This window comes from Humulus lupulus, chromosome 3 (genome assembly GCF_963169125.1).
Source record: "Humulus lupulus chromosome 3, drHumLupu1.1, whole genome shotgun sequence".
NCBI lineage: Eukaryota > Viridiplantae > Streptophyta > Magnoliopsida > Rosales > Cannabaceae > Humulus > Humulus lupulus.
Window position 1 is genome coordinate 6,903,421 of NC_084795.1, and position 13,969 is coordinate 6,917,389.

The following is a 13,969-nucleotide window of genomic DNA, read 5'->3' on the forward strand; positions in this document are numbered from 1 at the left end:
GAACTGCATCAGGACCTAAGTATCTCCTTTCTCCTGTCTCATCCCAATGGATGGGAGATCTGCACTTCCTACCATATAGCATCTCATAAGGTGCTACTCCAATGGTAGATTGGTAACTGTTGTTGTAGGAGAATTCTATCAAAGGCAGATACTTACTCCAAGACCCACCGAAATCCAGTACACATGCTCTCAGCATGTCCTCCAAAATCTGGATCGTCCTCTCAGATTGCCCATCTGTCTGAGGATGATAAGCTGTACTGAACTTCAACTTTGTCCCCATGGCTTTCTGCAAACTCCCCCAGAACTTGGAAGTAAAAGTGGGGTCCCGATCTGACACGATCGACCTAGGTGCACCATGGAGTCGCACGATCTCTCTCACATAGAGATCTGCATACTGATCAACTGTATATGTAGTCCTCACTGGCAGAAAGTGAGCTGACTTGGTATAGCGATCCACTATCACCCAAATGGAGTCATGTTGACCAGTAGTCCTGGGTAAGCCCACCACAAAGTCCATCGTGATGTCTTCCCACTTCCATTCTGGAATATCCAGAGGCTGCAATGACCCTGCCGGCCTCTGATGCTCAGCCTTGACCTGCTGACATGTCAAGCACTTAGCCACATACTCTACTACATCTCTCTTCATCCCCGGCCACCAATATAATGATCTCACATCCTGGTACATCTTCGTGGTGCCTGGATGCAAAGAGTAAGGTGTAGAATGAGATTCATCCAGAATCTCTCGCCTCAATGCAGTGTCTAACAGAACACATATCCGCCCCTTGTATCTCAACAAGCCTACCTCAGACACTGTATAATCTCTGGATGCTCCAGCCAGAACATCCTCTCTAATCTTGATCAGCTGTGGATCACTCATGACCCTCCTTAATCCTCTCCAACAGTGTAGACTGTAGCGTAATGTTAGCTAATTGGCCCACCAGCAACTCTATACCAGCTCTGGTCATATCATCTGCTAACTCTCTGGCTATCAGTCTCATACCATGAATCTGCCCCGGACCCTTCCGGCTCAAAGCATCAGCTACCACGTTGGCTTTTCCTGGATGATACAAGATCTCACAATCATAGTCTTTTACTAACTCCAGCCAATGCCTTTGCCTCATGTTCATGTCTTTCTGGGTGAATAAGTACTTTAGGCTCTTGTGGTCTGTATAAATCTCACATTTCTCTCCATAGAGATAATGCCTCCATATCTTCAAGGCAAAAGCCACAGCTGCCAACTCCAGATCATGAGTAGGATATCTCTTTTCATACTCCTTCAACTGACGAGAAGCATAGGCAATAACCTTCTCTGATTGCATCAAAACACAGCCCCAACCCTGATGAGAAGCATCACAGTAAATCACAAACTTCTCCTGATTTGTCGGAAGACTCAGAATTGGAGCTGTAATCAATCTCTGCTTCAACTCCTGGAAGCTGTTCTCACACCTATCTGACCACACAAACTTCTGGCTCTTGCGTGTCAGCTCAGTCAAAGCACTAGCAATCTTCGAGAACCCTTCCACGAACCGCCTGTAATACCCTGACAACCCAAGGAAACTTCTAACCTTAGAAGCATTCTCTGGCCTTGGCCAATCTCTGACCGCTTCGATCTTTGCTGGATCCACCTTAATCCCCTCCTTACTGACAATATGCCCAAGAAAGGATACCTGAGACAACTAAAATTCACACTTCTTGAACTTTGCAAACAATCTGTGTTCTCTCAGTCTCTGTAGAACCAACCATTGGTGTAAGTCATTATAGAGAGTCATTAAAAGTGAAAATTGTTGTAGTGACGTGGTTGTTTTAAAGATTGTGAGTTTTTAAAAAATATGGCTTTTATACTATCAATGTGCAAAAATATGGGAGTCATACTTTTCTTAATTTGTATGAGAAATTTATTAAAGAAAAAATTAAAGTATGGGACACACAATTAGTAACTAACTAAAGTATGAAAATTTCACTTTTTTTTTATCATAGTTATGTTTTCTTTGATTTTGAAGGAAATTTTATTTTTATTTTTTTCCATCATTTTTTATTATTATTTTTTTCCCTTACTTGTTTTTTCTTCTATTTTTTCCTTTTTTTTTTATCTACCAATTTTTTCCTCCATCTTTTTTTCTTTCTATTTTTTCATTATTCTTATTTTTTTTTTCATTTTTATTCATTTATCTATTTTTTTCTTTCATTTGTATTGTTTTGTTTTTTTTTCTTCATATTTTTCAGTTTTTTTTATTCTATTTTTTTCTTCATATTTGTATTTATTATTTTCTCCTTCCATTTTTTTTCCTTTTTTCACACATATGAGCTTTTTTTTCTTCTTCCATTTTTTTTCTACCAATTTTTTCATTCATATTTTTTTTCTTTTAATTTTTCCATTATTTTTCTTCTTCTTCTTTTCATTCTTATTTATTCATCTATTTTTTTTCATTCACCATTTCTTTTGTTTTTTCTCATTTATCATTTCTTTTGTTTTTTTTCATATTTTTTTTTCATTTTTGTACTTATTCTTTTCTCATTCTATTTCTTTTTTTTTTCTTTTTTTTTCACACATATATTTTAACATTACATAATTATTCTACTATTTTATTTATTTATTATATTTTATTATTGTAATTTTTTTATAGTTATTTCCACTATATGTAAAAAAAATTCAAATCAATTTTTTCAACATTTTCTTTTTACTGTAACACTTATAGGAATACCAAAATTTGGAAATAAAACTAATAAAAATATGAAAACATGAATGGGTAACTGGTTACCTTCACATTCTTTGTGTGTATATTTCTGAGAGTAACTGGTTACTTTCACGTTCTGGTGTGTGTATATTTATGGTTTCTTTATGGTAACTAGTTACTTATATTATTAAAATCATAGTTACTTCTTCTTCCTTTTTTAATGAAGTGTTCTTCTATTTTTTCCTTCAAATTTGATGTTTCTTTTCATATTTAATATGAGTAACTCGTCACCCCTCTTAGGTAACTAGTTATCCCTCCTGGTGCATGTTATTTAACCTAGCTCTATGATTTTTTTTAAGATCAATCAAGTAACTGGTTACCCTACCCAGAATTTGAAAAAAAAACGTACAATCTTAAAAAAACATGTTTATAATAAATAAATAATAATTTAAAAAAAATTCATATTAAAAAAAAATTTGCAAAACAACCCAAAAAAAATAATATAAAAAAAACAAATAACATAAAAAAATAATAATCAAATTACAAACATACCATTCCAAATTTGATTAAGAGTAAAATTATGACATAAATCAATTTTTATACAAAAATATGAGAAAATAAACTCATTAATGTAAAAATTCTTAAAAAAAGCCATAGATTAACTTATTTTGAAAAAAAACCATATTTTTGCACACTCTGTTAAAAATCTCATATAAAATATAATTTTCTCTTAAAGATTTGGGCTATTTTCCCATTTAAGCCCATAAAAATAGCCGTACCAGGCCCATAAATAACTTTGCTTTCCGCAAGGGCAATTTTGTAAATTTGCAATCGAACTGGGAAATATGAGGGCAGCCGGGACTCTTGTTACAGTGCCATTTTAGCAGAAGTTGAGGAGTGGAGGAAGATCGGAGTCAGACTCAGTGAGTCACCGAAAGCCAACGCCGATTCTCAATTTTTGAACTGTAAGCCTTTATTTTCTTTCCTCTATTAGTTTGAAACTAATCACTTACCCCCCAATCCAAATTTCCTATCTTGATGTCGTTTTCCCCTAATACGACGCCGTCTGAAACTGGATTTGCCTAATTTGCCCGATAGTAAAATCTAACAAAAGGGTTAGCTTGATTAGTTATGATATTCGTCAATGAATGATTATAAATCCCTATTGCCGTACTTATTTTGAACTATAATGAATCAAATTCAGCTCTAAATATTGATTGAGAGAAAGTGAAGTAGAATGGAAGGAACTATATTTTTGGGAATGGAGTTTTCAAGATTGTTTTTTTTTTTTTAAATGTTTGCTTGGGGCATAAGCAAGAAATGTAGATTGGGGGTGGGAGAGTGTAGATTGGAGTGTGACCTTGCAGGGTTTCGCTGGTTAAGGATTTGGTTGAAGGGTTAGGCTGAATGGGGCGAAAGCGATACTTTATTTTTTTTGTTCGTAAGATGTAATATCATGCTTTAATTTTAGCATGGAAATTCGAAATGTTTGCTTAGATTTTTAGTTGTGAGTTGTGTTTTGTGTATAGCTTAAGATACCAATTATGAAGTGTTGACGGTGAAATCTTGTCAACGAAATTAGGTCGGAAAACTTAAAGGTGAATGTGGCGATAGTTAGATAAAAACTTAGAATGAACTTATGGAAGGATAAACATAGCTGAACAATGAAGTCAAAAATGTATATTGCTTAATAGCCTCTGCATACAATGAATTTTCCAATCCCCTTTCTGTAGGGGTGATCATCTATTTATATTGGAGCTCTAATGGCTCCTTTGTACATAGTGGTCCCTCAGGAGGACAAAATAGTACATGAGTACACTGGTTAAGGATTTGGTTGAAGGGTTAGGCTGAATGGGGCGAAAGCGATACTTTATTTTTTTTGTTCGTAAGATGTAATATCATGCTTTAATTTTAACATGGAAATTCGAAATGTTTGCTTAGATTTTTAGTTGTGAGTTGTGTTTTGTGTATAGCTTAAGATACCAATTATGAAGTGTTGACGGTGAAATCTTGTCAACGAAATTAGGTTGGAAAACTTAAAGGTGAATGTGGCGATAGTTAGATAAAAACTTAAAATGAACTTATAGAAGGATAAACATAGCTGAACAATGGAGTGAAAAATGTATATTGCTTAATAGCCTCTGCATACAATGAATTTTCCAATCCCTTTTCTGTAGGGGTGATCATCTATTTATATTGGAGCTCTAATGACTCCTTTGTATATAGTGGTCCCTCAGGAGGACAAAATAGTACATGAGTACACTGTCAGGATAGCAGTACAGGTGGTAGTGGTGTTGGAAGAGTGGTGGTCTACTCTAGTACATGTCAGGGGCCTGCAAAAGTGCTCGTCTTGGTACCATATTATGCCCCCACTACTTGCCAGGTACTGACCTCATAAGTGTGCTGAGGGAGTCCTGGCCATGTACCATTCTTGTACTGCCACTACCAGTCTGGCGTGGACACCGTACCATCTTTATTCTAACTCTTCGTGTTCCATGATCACCGCGTGGACACCCCTAAGGACGAGGCTGGTGTGTGAGAGGAGGCCACCACGAGGACCATAGCGCGACTGTTGCGTGTGGTATCTTGGGGGCCGCGAGACGCTTGTCTCCTGGTGGTGTCGCAAGGCGCGCAGGGCGCGCGGGCTCTTTACTAGTGCCCAAGGTGGAGTGGTCAATTTGAGCAGGGTCTTTTGGAGCAGGGTCAATTTGAGCACTAATTTGAGGGTTCAAATGGACTTCAAACATGGTTGCTTTGGACTTTCCAGGGACCTTAGGCATGAGGTGTGGGTTCTTTACCGGTGTTGAATTTTGAGCATCCACACTTGCCCCCCAGTCTAGGAGAGGGCCTTTAGGTGTTCTGGTAGACTCTTCTCTTTGATTCTTATAAATAGATCTCCATGCCAGGCCTATACCATGGCTCAGCTATTTGTCGACTCGGCTCATAACCCTTCCATGTCGAATGCCGAGAGGGACCGTCTTGCGGTTCGGGTCCAGGAGCTCGAGGGGGAGCTTGCTGAAATCAAGTCTATGCTAGAAAGGGCCTTGGCAAAAATTTTTGCCTCATCGAAAAAGAAGAAGAGGGCAATTGCCAAGGCCACGATGTTGCGGGAATGGGTCACCAGCCTAGCGGTCGAACTCCAGGGTGCTGAACTCAAGGTCCTTAGAGTGTCTCGCAAGGCTAGGCGGCCCTTTGGGACCTATGTTCGGATGCGTGCGTCTATGCATGCGGGACACGGGAAGTCTAGCGAGGCTGCACCCCATGTGATCACTTGGAGGCAGGATGCGATGTCTCGCGTAGACACGACGCGCGTAGGAGGCCAGCCGTGGGCCTTGCGTAGCAAGGGTGGCTCTCTTTGATGGAATTCACAAAGGAAGAATTCCTACATTCACAACTTTGGTGCCCGCGACATCTTTGAGCGTCAAGATAAGTAGGGCCTCGCTATGGGAGGGCCTCGTGCACCTGTCCTCTCGTGACGCGTAGCTTGGCCTCTTAGCCTAGCAAGGCCATACTTCACGACTCATAAGGTGATGCTTCCCTTGGGACAATCTCCCAGTTTCACAAGACTTACAGGTCTGAGTCTGATAATGTGACTAAGTGACCTTTAGTCTTGTATTTTAACCATGTACTGGAGATTTTTTTTTTATGGTGGATTTTTGGTATCCACACTTCCCCCAGTCTATAGAGAGGCCTTAAGGCTTTCTTGTAGACTCTTCCTTTTTTTTTTTGTATGTATCATGCTGGAGGTCCTTTGGAGCCCACGTGAAAGGGGGTTCGATAGGTCTCTCTTTGGTGCACCTTGATCGTATCTATAAAGATATATTGACCCCTTGGGTTCTAATTATCCTTTTATATATTTTTGCGCGCGCTTATTATTTCTTGCGAGAAGCGTCCTTCTCGTCATTGGACATAGTACTATTTTTGCAAGCGTCTTCTTTGAGACCCTTTTTGCAAGCGTCTTCTTTGAGACCCTTTTTGGGGGCGTCTACTTTGAGACCCTTTTGCAAGCGTCTACTTTGGAGACCCTTTTTGCTAGCATCTACTTTTGAGACCCTTTTCTCAAGCGTCTACTTTGGAGACCCTTTTTTTCAAGCGTCTACTTTGGAGACCCTTTTTTCAAGCGTTTACTTTGGAGACCCTTTTCTCAAGCGTCTACTTTGGAGACCCTTTTTTTGCAAGCGTCTACTTTTGAGACCCTTCTACTTTGGAGACCATTTTTTCAAGCGTCTACTTTTGAGATCCTTTTTGCAATTTTTGAGGTGATCTCCCCTCGGGTCGGGACTTTCACGGCTAGATGGTCTTCGTTCAATCTCAAACTTGGTCAGCGACCCCTCTAGCAAGATGCCCCCTTCTATATGGAATCTTCAGACATATTGGTAGTAGGGCAACTGGAGGAAGGTTCGCTTTCTTCAACATATGAGTTCTTATGACCCTCTTCCACACGTATGTACTTCTGTGCTCTCTCGAAAAAGTTATCCAAATTCGAAACTTCTCTTTTGAGCATGTTATCCCACAACTTGCTTCCTGAACGAACTCCGGCTGTAATAACCATCTTGTGCTCCACTTTGGTTAAACCTCCCACCTTTGTTGCTTCTATACTGAACCTATGGATGTAGTCCTTCAGACTTTCATTCTCGCCTTGTTTTATGTTAGCGAGGCTGGTAGTTGGCATGACGTAATCACAGGCTGCATGGTGTTGCTCAAGAAATTTATCAGAGAATTGTTGCCAGACTCGATTGTTCCTGGCCTTAACCTCTTGAACCACTTGTACGCCACTCCTTTAAGCGTAATGACAAAGCAATGACACTTTGCCCTGTTGTTGACCCCTCTTAACCTAATCAAGTTATTGAAGGAGTCTAAGTGATATTTTGGGTCCGTAGTACCTTTGTACGGAGTCATGCGAGGCTCTCTGAAGCCAGTGGGCATTTGCTTAGCCTGAATCTCCCTTGTGAAGGGTGAATCGCGGTCGAATCCTTCGTCATCCATGTGCCCCCCAAGTGCAGTGGTGATCTTGCCTCGAGGGCTTCGCATTTTGGTGTCTAGTCCCCTCCTCTTTTTGCATAAGGAGTTTTGTAGGTTCTCGGACTGATCCCTTGCCTTGGTTGTGTTCCTCAGGGGAACCGCGGGGGGTGCGTTTTTACTTCTGACCTCTTCCCATGGAGCTCTTTTCTTAGGCCAAGGGATGCCTCTTTTGAGGGGACTTCGGCCTCGTTCTTACGACCATCATCTTCCCTCTGCCTTTGCTCCTGGGGACATTTTCGTCGGCCTAGGTCCCCCATGGTACTTTGTCTGGGGGGTTTTACTAGTGGTAAGTTGGGTTCCCCCATCGTCTATGGGGACAGTGTTTTCCCCTTTTTCATGCTCCTTCCCTTTACGCTTAGGGAGGGGTATGCTTGGCTTCCCTTGCAGTAGGTCGTTTAAAACCTCCTGCATGTTCTCTATCGTGGTTTCCAGCCTTCGAGTCTTTTTATGCAACTCGTGAATCTCATCCTTGTAGAAGCGAGTCCTTGAGCTGGAACTTACCGAGCGTACTTCGGGACCCTTGCCTGGCCAGTGCGTTGAGGGACTTGGGTCCTGGTGGCCTGAGCGTGGTGTCAACGGGGGACGGTTAAGTGGATACACTAGCGGCTCTGAATGACCTCCGCCGGGATGGGTAGCTGGGAACGATGCTTCCCTCTCCTCCCCTGGGGGAAGAGGTTCCTCCGGTCTACCTTCATGCCTTGGTGGAGGGAGGTCTTTCTTGGACGCCCTCCACTCTACTCCATCCCCGCAAACTTCATCATCTTGCATTCGCCGTAGGCGTTCTGAACGTCTTAGCATTTTTCTTTGTTGGTAGTGATGAAAGCACGTTGGCCTGATGCTTGTTCTTCCCACAGACGGCGCCAAACTATTGATCATGAAACCTTGTCAACGAAATTAGGTTGGAAAATTCATTGTATGCAGAGGCTATTAAGCAATATACATTTTTCACTCCATTGTTCAGCTATGTTTATCCTTCCATAAGTTCATTCTAAGTTTTTATCTAAATATCGCCACATTCACCTTTGAGTTTTCCGACCTAATTTCGTTGACAAGATTTCACCGTCAACATGAAGATTCATCTTCAGCAAGCGATACAAGAATTATTTCATGTTGGAAGTTCTTGGGGACGACCAATAAATTGACAGTTTTAATCTATGTCTAGTCAAGCTATTGTGATGCTTTAGATATGAATTATTTGGACGTAGGGAGATTTGAAGTGTCGGAAGCTTACAAATTTCAGATTGTAAATCATTTCTTTTTGTAAGACATTGTGGCTTGGCTTGTGTTTTTTAATGACCGTGTCCATGAAAGTATCATATTTTCAGATTTGCTCCTACTTGAACTAGCTAGTGCAATTGCATTACATCAAATGGATTAACCCCTTTATGTGACAGTTACAGAATTTCTGTAGGTTCTCAATCATGGCTTGGAGGAATCGTATGCCTCGCCACCCTGATGACTTCCGAGAATTTCATGATGATCGTCGGCCTATTATGAGTCGAGGACTAGGATCCCTCCCTATTCACCCTGCAGGTTTAGAAGAAGAACGTGAGATACAACATAGAGATATAAGGAGGATTCTTTCTGAGAATCGGCTTGTAATTGAAGATAACACCCTCCTTCAAAGGGATTTGACAGCTGCGAAAGATGAGATTCGTAGATTAGGTCAGGTCATACCAACACTTGGTGCAGAGAAGGACGCACGGGCAAGAGATTTAAAGGAGAAAGTACGAAAGCTAGAAGTTGATCTCAAATCGACTGAGCCTGTAAAGGCTGAGGTTGTTCAGTTAAGAGCTGAAATTCAGAAATTAAATTCTTCACGGAAGGAGATGTCTGCCCAAGTCCAGGGCCTCACAAAAGTTGTTAATCGACTGCAAGTAGAGAATCAGCAACTTGTTTCGATAAGAACAGATATTGATGGGGTTCGCAAAGATATTCTCGAAGCAAGGTTTGATTATTAAACCACTCTCATTATATTCCAAGTCGAGTTGTATCTATTGCCATTTTGGTTGTTGAAAGTCATAATAAATAGAAAAGAAGAGAAGCGCTTTGTATTTTATATAATTACATTGTTAATACTTGTCTCTTAAATTTAGGAGGGCTCATGAATATGAGAAATCAGTAAACCAAGAACAAGTTGAACAGAACCAAGCAATGGAAAAGAACCTCCTTTTCATGGCTCGTGAAATAGAAAAGTTACGTGCAGAAAGGCAAATTGCAGACAGAAGAGCACAAGAACAAGGGCAAGGTGATCTCTTGTTTCTCTAATCATTAGAATGGTTGTTCACAATTTTGATCTTTTAGTACTCTACCTCAGGATAGAAGTAAATATGTTTGTTTTAAGACCCTTTTTTAATATTAAAAACTTATAGGTAGCTGGGGTTACGAGGCACTGAATGGAAGCCCTGAAAGGAGATATGCAGGTGTGGCATCTGGTGATCGCTATGCCAGTGGCTTAAGATATTATGATAAGCAAGGCCCTCCTCCTCCTCGACGATGAAATATGCATTTAGACGCTCTTAATTAATTTTCTACTTATGGCCCTCTTTCATTTAAGTGTGATGCAACTGGGATTTCCACTCAAATTCTGGCTTGTAAATTTCTGAAAAATGCTGACATTAGTTCTGTGTGTATCTTCCTAATTTTTACTGATGTGGGCCACCGTTGCTGCAATGCTATGATTTCATTAAGCCATTTAACAAAAATTTTCTGCAATTAAATTAAGGGAAATTTAGAAGTAATGATTGTCTTGGAAATTTGTTTAATTTGAGAATGTAGACCGATACTAGATGAATCTTGCCAAAAATATATTAAATATCCAGCACAGATAAGCAGCCCAAGAGTACATTCCATGATTCAAATAAATAAATCAATAGATGGACAAAAGATAAACAAATAACAACTCTCTCTTTCATACTAAGTATCATTAGTTATTGTATTCCGTTGTTAATTTGGTAATCTGCAGAAGAATGACACTTGCGCCGAACATGAAAGCCTCTTTTAATCATCTTTTAGCTGTCTTGTAAGACAGCAATGAATTATACTAGTTAAGTCGAAGACTGACTGACATTAGAACTTTTCTTTCAAAGCTCTTGAAATGGCCTGAACGGTGGAAGGTGTCGTCCGGCAACATCCTCCGATCAGCTTAGCCCCGGCATCACGCCATCTCTTCGCATAACATTCAAATTTATGGTGGTTGAAGCACTTTGAAGGCTGTTAATCCAAAACCAAGATTACATCTGTTAATATAATCAAACACCACTAGTTTTAGAGATAGATAAAACTTCAAAATTTACAATGAACTCACCAGCCATTTCTTATCTCTGCCATCCCATACCTCACCACTATTAGGGTAGACAACAATTGCTTTGTCCGTTAACTATATAGAAGAAAATCAAGTTAAGTTCATGCTACTCAAAACTCGAACTCTCTCCCTATGTTTTTTCTAAGATTTACCTTATTGAGTGTCAGGATGAGAGCTTCAATAAACTGAGGAGGAGCACAGTTGATTCCCACGGCCTTAACTTTGTCACACTTGTTTATGATATTAAGGCACTCCTTAAAACTCTCCCCTGATGGGGCATTCTCTCCATCTACAGAGCTAAAGCAGATCCAAGATGGTATTTTAACTTTTTCTTCTTCAAGCAACTCTATGCAAGCCTGCAAAGTTTCAAAGCCAATCAGATTTTACAACTCTAAACTTGCTCATATTTAACATGGTCTGGTCTTAACACAAAAGAGAATGTACAAAAACACAAACCTGAGCCTCTAGCTTATTGGGAATGGTCTCAAACGCGAGTAAGTCCGGGCCTGCTTCAACAAGAACTTGCAATCTACGTCGGTGGAAGTCCTTAAGCTTATCCAAACCAACGTTTGATCCATAACACCCGCTGGAACAAGATAATGAATGACATAGTCAGTACCACGTGCTATCTACAAACATTGTAACATGAATAATGGTGTATTGTGGGCCAGGCATGATACCTATATTCAGAGCCATCGGCAAGATAAGCTCCATAGCTTCCAATGGAGGCTGCAACCAAGGCCCTGTTATAGGCATGGCCAGGCGTATCTTTTATGGACTCCCAGAAGCTGTTTCGAGCTTCTACCGCCAATTTCACGCTCCTTCTCAGTAGTGACTCCCCTTCTTCAAAGGAAAGTCCCCTCGACACAAATCCTGGAATTGTGGCCTGTAATATAAATCACTTGAGCTTAATCGACAAGACCAATGTCAAATATCTTATGTTCAAATCCAATCTTTTTCCATATATAAGAACCCCATAGTTGAGCTTGTGCTCTGTATTCGAAATGTTCAATATATGTTGAGATCGAACCTGGTAGGAAGAAGTGACCAAAATGTCAGCACCGGCTTCCAGATATTCCTCGTGAACCTATACATTCCAAAAATAAACTCAAAAATCCCAGAAGAAGACATAAAACACAGAAGAAAGAAGTTAAAGAAAAATACGAGTTTGATTAGATGAGGGTCTTTGATGAGGCAGAGAGCGCTCCAAAGAGGATCATTAATGTCTGCGCCATGTATCTCCAGTTGGGTTGCGAAACCTCCGTCCACCACCGCACATCCTCCAGCCTTTTCTATTACATCTTCCAACGGCGTCGTTTTCCCGATTCCCATTTCTCTTTCTGTCTGTTCTTGTCTTTTGCTGATTGTTGTGAGTGTAAGAAATGAAAATGTGATTGGATTGGATTTAAGAGTGCCTTGCATTTATGGCGCCGGTGGCATAGGAGTTGGTTGATTACAGGTGTATCGAGACGCAATACTTGTATTAGTTCACTTTCACCTTTCTTTCTTTGTAGTTTTGGTATCTAATGCCCCCCATACCTTTATATAGGTCCATATTCACATTATCCATTAATTTAGTCCAGCTCTAAATTTAATGCCTGCATTGATGTAGAGTGATGTGTTTGATGCCGGGTATTGTATTCTTTAATATCATGGACAACAACAACGAGTTATCGTAATGCTATTAGTAAAATTTAATTTAATTTGATAATTAATTCTTTTGTGGTGTTTGATATCGCCAAATAACAACCCTCAATATTATATTGAGCTGTATTGTATAACATATTTTTATACGAGTCCTGTTTGACTGAAATTCTGTTTCTACTTCTGCTTTTAGATTTTCACGAAACTCTTCTTGAGAAAATTGCTAAAGTTGTTTCTGTTAAAAGAGTTTTTTAAAAGTAAAAGTTGAAACTGCTTCTGCTTTTAGTTTTTTAGGAAGTTCTTCCAGAGGAAGCTACTAAAGTTAGTTTCTGTTAAAAGAGTTTTTTAAAAGTAAAAGTTAAAACTCAATAGTTCCAACCAATAACAAAAGTGTTTTTGGAACTTCAGAAGCCCAAAAGAAACTTAAAAAAGACCAGCCAACCAAGATCATAGTCTTATATATGATATTAACTTTTATTAAAATATTATATATATATATATCAATACAAAATATAATACTATACCGTATAAAATGATACCAAACGACCCTGAAGTAAAATAAAACTTTGGTGGTTTAGATGGCTTAAGGTGTTTTTTTTCAGTTAAATCCAAAAAAAAATTATACTAGGCATCAATGTTACCCAACATCAATTGTAAAATATAGTGATTGGTCACATATTTAAAATTTAAAAATAATATGTGAAATTTATTAAATTACAACAATCACCATAATTTAATTTTTTTTGGGTGAATTACACAATAAACTTTCACTCGAAGTAAAATATATAAAAAGAAACATAGTTTTCAATGCTAGGTCAAGACTAAACAAAATTTGGAGGTTGGTATGAGAATGTAACTACATAGTTGCCTTAAAGAAACGACATAGCTTTCAAGGTTAGGTAAGAACGCGTAGAGCTTTAGTTCAAAGTATTTTCAAGACACATAGTTTAGTAGGTTTGCAATATAAAATTATTTCATTTTCATTAGTGAAACATTTATATTTGATATATTCAAAGAAAAAAAAACTAGAAGAGATCGAGTCGAACATTTGAATCGTTTTAGGGAAAAGAGTCAAAGCTATAAAGATATATTGCCGTTTATCATGCCACTTTTTGAGTAATCTTTTCATGGAAATTGAGGAATACCAAAGCAAAAAGTAGAATTTAATCTAAGATTGCTTGAAAAAATAAATTATAATCACTGTGCTATGCTTCCATTCCATGTTAAAGTGAAGTGCCTTGGACTTTGGGACACAGAAAATAGTTTGAAGTGTATTGCATTGCACTCATATTTGTCTGCACGTTGAATTAATTGTCTTTGTGAA

General features: G+C 39.1%; 2 protein-coding genes across 3 annotated transcripts; one reads left to right on the top strand and one right to left on the bottom strand.

Annotated features, from left to right (window-relative positions):
• The first annotated feature begins 3,488 nt into the window (after positions 1 to 3,488).
• LOC133821956 (protein FLX-like 3) lies at positions 3,489 to 10,402 on the top strand. 2 transcript variants are annotated; one of them, XM_062254142.1, is made up of 4 exons: positions 3,489 to 3,640; positions 9,109 to 9,645; positions 9,794 to 9,945; positions 10,070 to 10,402. In XM_062254142.1, exons 2-4 carry the CDS (start codon positions 9,119 to 9,121, stop codon positions 10,195 to 10,197), a joined length of 807 nt encoding a protein of 268 aa, XP_062110126.1. In that variant the 5' UTR covers positions 3,489 to 3,640; positions 9,109 to 9,118; the 3' UTR covers positions 10,198 to 10,402. The 2 variants fall into 2 exon arrangements, with proteins under 2 accessions (XP_062110126.1, XP_062110125.1); XM_062254141.1 differs by having other exon boundaries at positions 3,492 to 3,640; positions 9,092 to 9,645.
• Positions 10,403 to 10,483: 81 nt separating this feature from the next.
• On the bottom strand, positions 10,484 to 12,514 carry LOC133821955 (homocysteine S-methyltransferase 1). The gene is made up of 7 exons (XM_062254140.1): positions 12,166 to 12,514; positions 12,032 to 12,088; positions 11,682 to 11,887; positions 11,458 to 11,587; positions 11,154 to 11,357; positions 11,005 to 11,076; positions 10,484 to 10,910 (listed from the first exon to the last, which is right to left on the bottom strand). The coding sequence occupies exons 1-7, from the start codon at positions 12,421 to 12,423 to the stop codon at positions 10,767 to 10,769; spliced, it is 1,071 nt and encodes a 356-aa protein (XP_062110124.1). The 5' UTR covers positions 12,424 to 12,514; the 3' UTR covers positions 10,484 to 10,766.
• Between the last annotated feature and the right edge of the window lie 1,455 nt (positions 12,515 to 13,969).